Source organism: Eufriesea mexicana, unplaced genomic scaffold (assembly GCF_001483705.2).
Source record: "Eufriesea mexicana isolate 0111107269 unplaced genomic scaffold, ASM148370v2 scaffold1358, whole genome shotgun sequence".
In the NCBI taxonomy this organism is placed as follows: Eukaryota; Metazoa; Arthropoda; class Insecta; order Hymenoptera; family Apidae; genus Eufriesea; species Eufriesea mexicana.
The window spans coordinates 1,230,807-1,233,832 of NW_016909491.1; the positions used below are offsets into that span (position 1 = coordinate 1,230,807).

General features: G+C 28.1%; 1 protein-coding gene across 1 annotated transcript in view; it reads right to left on the reverse strand.

Annotated features, from left to right (window-relative positions):
* woc (zinc finger protein without children) overlaps positions 1 to 2,852 on the reverse strand; it is a 5,788-nt gene extending 2,936 nt beyond the window's left edge. The window contains exons 1-3 of the mRNA XM_017900822.1: positions 714 to 2,852; positions 274 to 627; positions 6 to 199 (exon numbers count right to left, since the gene is read on the reverse strand). Of these exons, the coding sequence (XP_017756311.1) occupies positions 6 to 199; positions 274 to 627; positions 714 to 2,852 (2,687 nt within the window). The remainder of the gene's footprint in view (positions 1 to 5; positions 200 to 273; positions 628 to 713) is intronic.
* Positions 2,853 to 3,026: the final 174 nt, after the last annotated feature.

A 3,026-nucleotide genomic window follows, 5' to 3' on the forward strand; every position in this document is an offset into this window, starting at 1 on the left:
TTCCTGTAGGCACAGGGTCATCAGCTGTCGGTATCGTAATTGGTGATTTAGTATACTGGGCTTGAAAATTCATTACACAGTGATATGAACAAAAATTCCGTATCGTTGCATCTGACATCGTTAAATGATACTGAGCTTGGGAAAATTCTTTACAAAAGTCACAATTTATACGTTTTGCTGAAACTGCATTGATAGAAACCTACATAAAATTAAAGAATATAAATAAAATCAATTTTATATTTAACACTGATTGATTTTATGATAACTTCATACCTGATATAGTGTTAAGCAATTTAAACTGCACATCATCATCACTTGACCTGTTTTTAGTTCCTTTTTGATCATATCAAAATTATATTTTTTTACTTTGCACCAATTACAAGGAACAATTTTCCTATTCGTAATAATAAATATATTTAAGCAAGTTTTAGAACAAAACATATGAGCTTCATTTTCATAAAACACAACAGAATTTTTTTTGTTAGGTAATTCAAAAAATTTTTTGCAAGTGGAACATTGATCAGGATCAACCTTTTTTACAAATTTAAATGCTGCAAAACATGGTTCACTGCATATAGATACTGGATCAGATCTATCTATTTGAACCTCACAATGTACAATTTTGTCCTGTTGTAAAGAATATAACTTTAATTTAGAAAGTTTCTATCAAATTTATATGAAACATGCAAGTATGAAATGAAATGATTTCTTACTTCTTGACAAACACTGCAACATTTTTTTTCCATGTTTGGAGGTTCAACAGAACTCATTTTTGAATACTTTTCCATGCAATCTTGAGTACAGAAATCCTTAAACTGTCCTTTATCACCAACTGGTGCAAGAAAACCTTCTGTACTAGAACTTATATCTTTTTGACAATAGCTGCATACTTTTAGACCTTTTTTAAATTCTTCCAAACATGTGGAGCAACAAAACTGTCTAACATCATAACCAAATCGTACACAATACTTCCCTAAACTTACTGCCTGAACAGAACCATTGCAATTTCTACAATAACTTCCATATTTTGTTTGAAATTTGCCTAGACATTCCTCATTACAAAACTCCATTGTTTCCCAAGAAAGATTACGTTCATCATTAGGTTCAACAATTAATAAACAGTTTGCACAACGTTTCTCTCTTTTAGAATTAACTCCATCACTGGGTATATCCATAGCTCTATTATTAGCAATCTTAAATAATGCTTTACAAGTTTTTGAACACACATTATAAATATCAAAACCAATTTTTACTTTAATTTTACATGACCTTTCTTCATTACATTGTTTACAAATCTCTTTAGCTGTGATTTCTTCAATTTCAGAATTCTTTGATTCTTCATCAATGTTGATAATGTCGGTAGTGGCAGCTGTAACTTTATTAGTTAAATCTTTCTCCGTTCTGCTATTTTTTGTATGTGTTACAACGCATTCATTTACAATATTTGGTTCCTTTAAATCCTGTTGCAAGTTTTTATTCGTATCATTATTTAATTCACTATTTTCACATGTTTGTTTAATTTCCATGTGTTCATTACTATCTTCATGTAAAGGTTCTTTATCACTAGAATTTGATTTTTCAGTTTGCTCAGGAATTATTACTTTCATGCTATCTGGAATAATACATAACTCATCATCTTGTCCTGGTAAAACATTAGATTGATCTTCTTCAGTATCCATTGGTGTTATCCCACTGACAGATTTCTTTGTTTGATCATCACATTTCTTAGTTGAACTTCCATTTTCTGTATTTGAATTTTCATTGTGTTCCATTTGAACTGAATTTTCATTACTATCTTTACCAGCACTTTCTATTACATTTTGAGAATGTAAAATATCAATAGAATTGTTTTTATTTCCTCCATTATCATTTTTTTTATTGATACTAAAACTGTTTTCTTCATTATTTACAATATCTTGTAAATTATCAGTTGGGTTACACAATTTAGAAAAACCTATGCTAGTTTCATGAATTTCATCAGTATCCATGGACTCAACATTTTCTGTAATAAGACTATCTCCACCAAAAGGATCTTCAGCATCTATAGATTGATTTTCCATCTGTGCATCTCCATGTTTCTCTTGAGAAAACTGTACAAATTCTGTATTTTCTGGTTCTACAATGTTTTTCTCTGTTACATCTCTATCACAATCTTCCAATGTTCCCTTTGAATCACTTTTTTTGTTATCAGAATTATTTTTCTCATTAATTTGAGATTGCTTACTTGTTTGAGAATCTTCCAAAACATTGTCACCATTTTTTTTCTCTGTTAAATTCAAATCACACGAATCATCTACACTGACACTTCCTAAATTTTCTGTTTCCTCTGACATGTACCCTAAACGTTTTTCAGATTCTGCACATTCTAGTACATTTGCACTATCTGATAATTTGTTAGCAGTATTAGATATCATTAATAATATTCCTGAATTATTTTCTTGTGACATATCTTTTGTAGTATTTTCATGTAAAGTCGATGGTTGAAGAACATCATTGTAATCTGTAAACATAATATTTGTGTCATTTTTTTGTAGAGTTAATTTATTCACTTGTAAGTTACCTTCTTCAGAAATAATTTCTTGACATGATTCAGTAATTGATAAATCAGTACTTTCTAAATTTTCATTGGATAATTTTTTATATCTTTCATCTTCTTTATTTATTTTCTCATTATTTTCGCTTATATCAGTAACTTTTTTATCTTTTTTTGTAGTTAATGATCCTTGTATTTCATCTGCATTAGTATCGTTTTTATTCTGTTCAATTATAGCTTCAGTTTTATTTTCATTCTCAATGTATGAATCCTTTTGATTCTGACTAGTTGATAATTCCATATCAATATTAGGATCCATGTTCATTTATATGTCCAACTATATAAAGTAATAATTTTACATGAATAAAAAATATATGAAGGCATATTTTATTAAACCTAATTATTATTATGTGTCAAAATTAATTAATTACTTAAAGTTTATTATATTCTTATAAAATGATATTTAAAATATAAAATAAATTTTTAGAGAAAG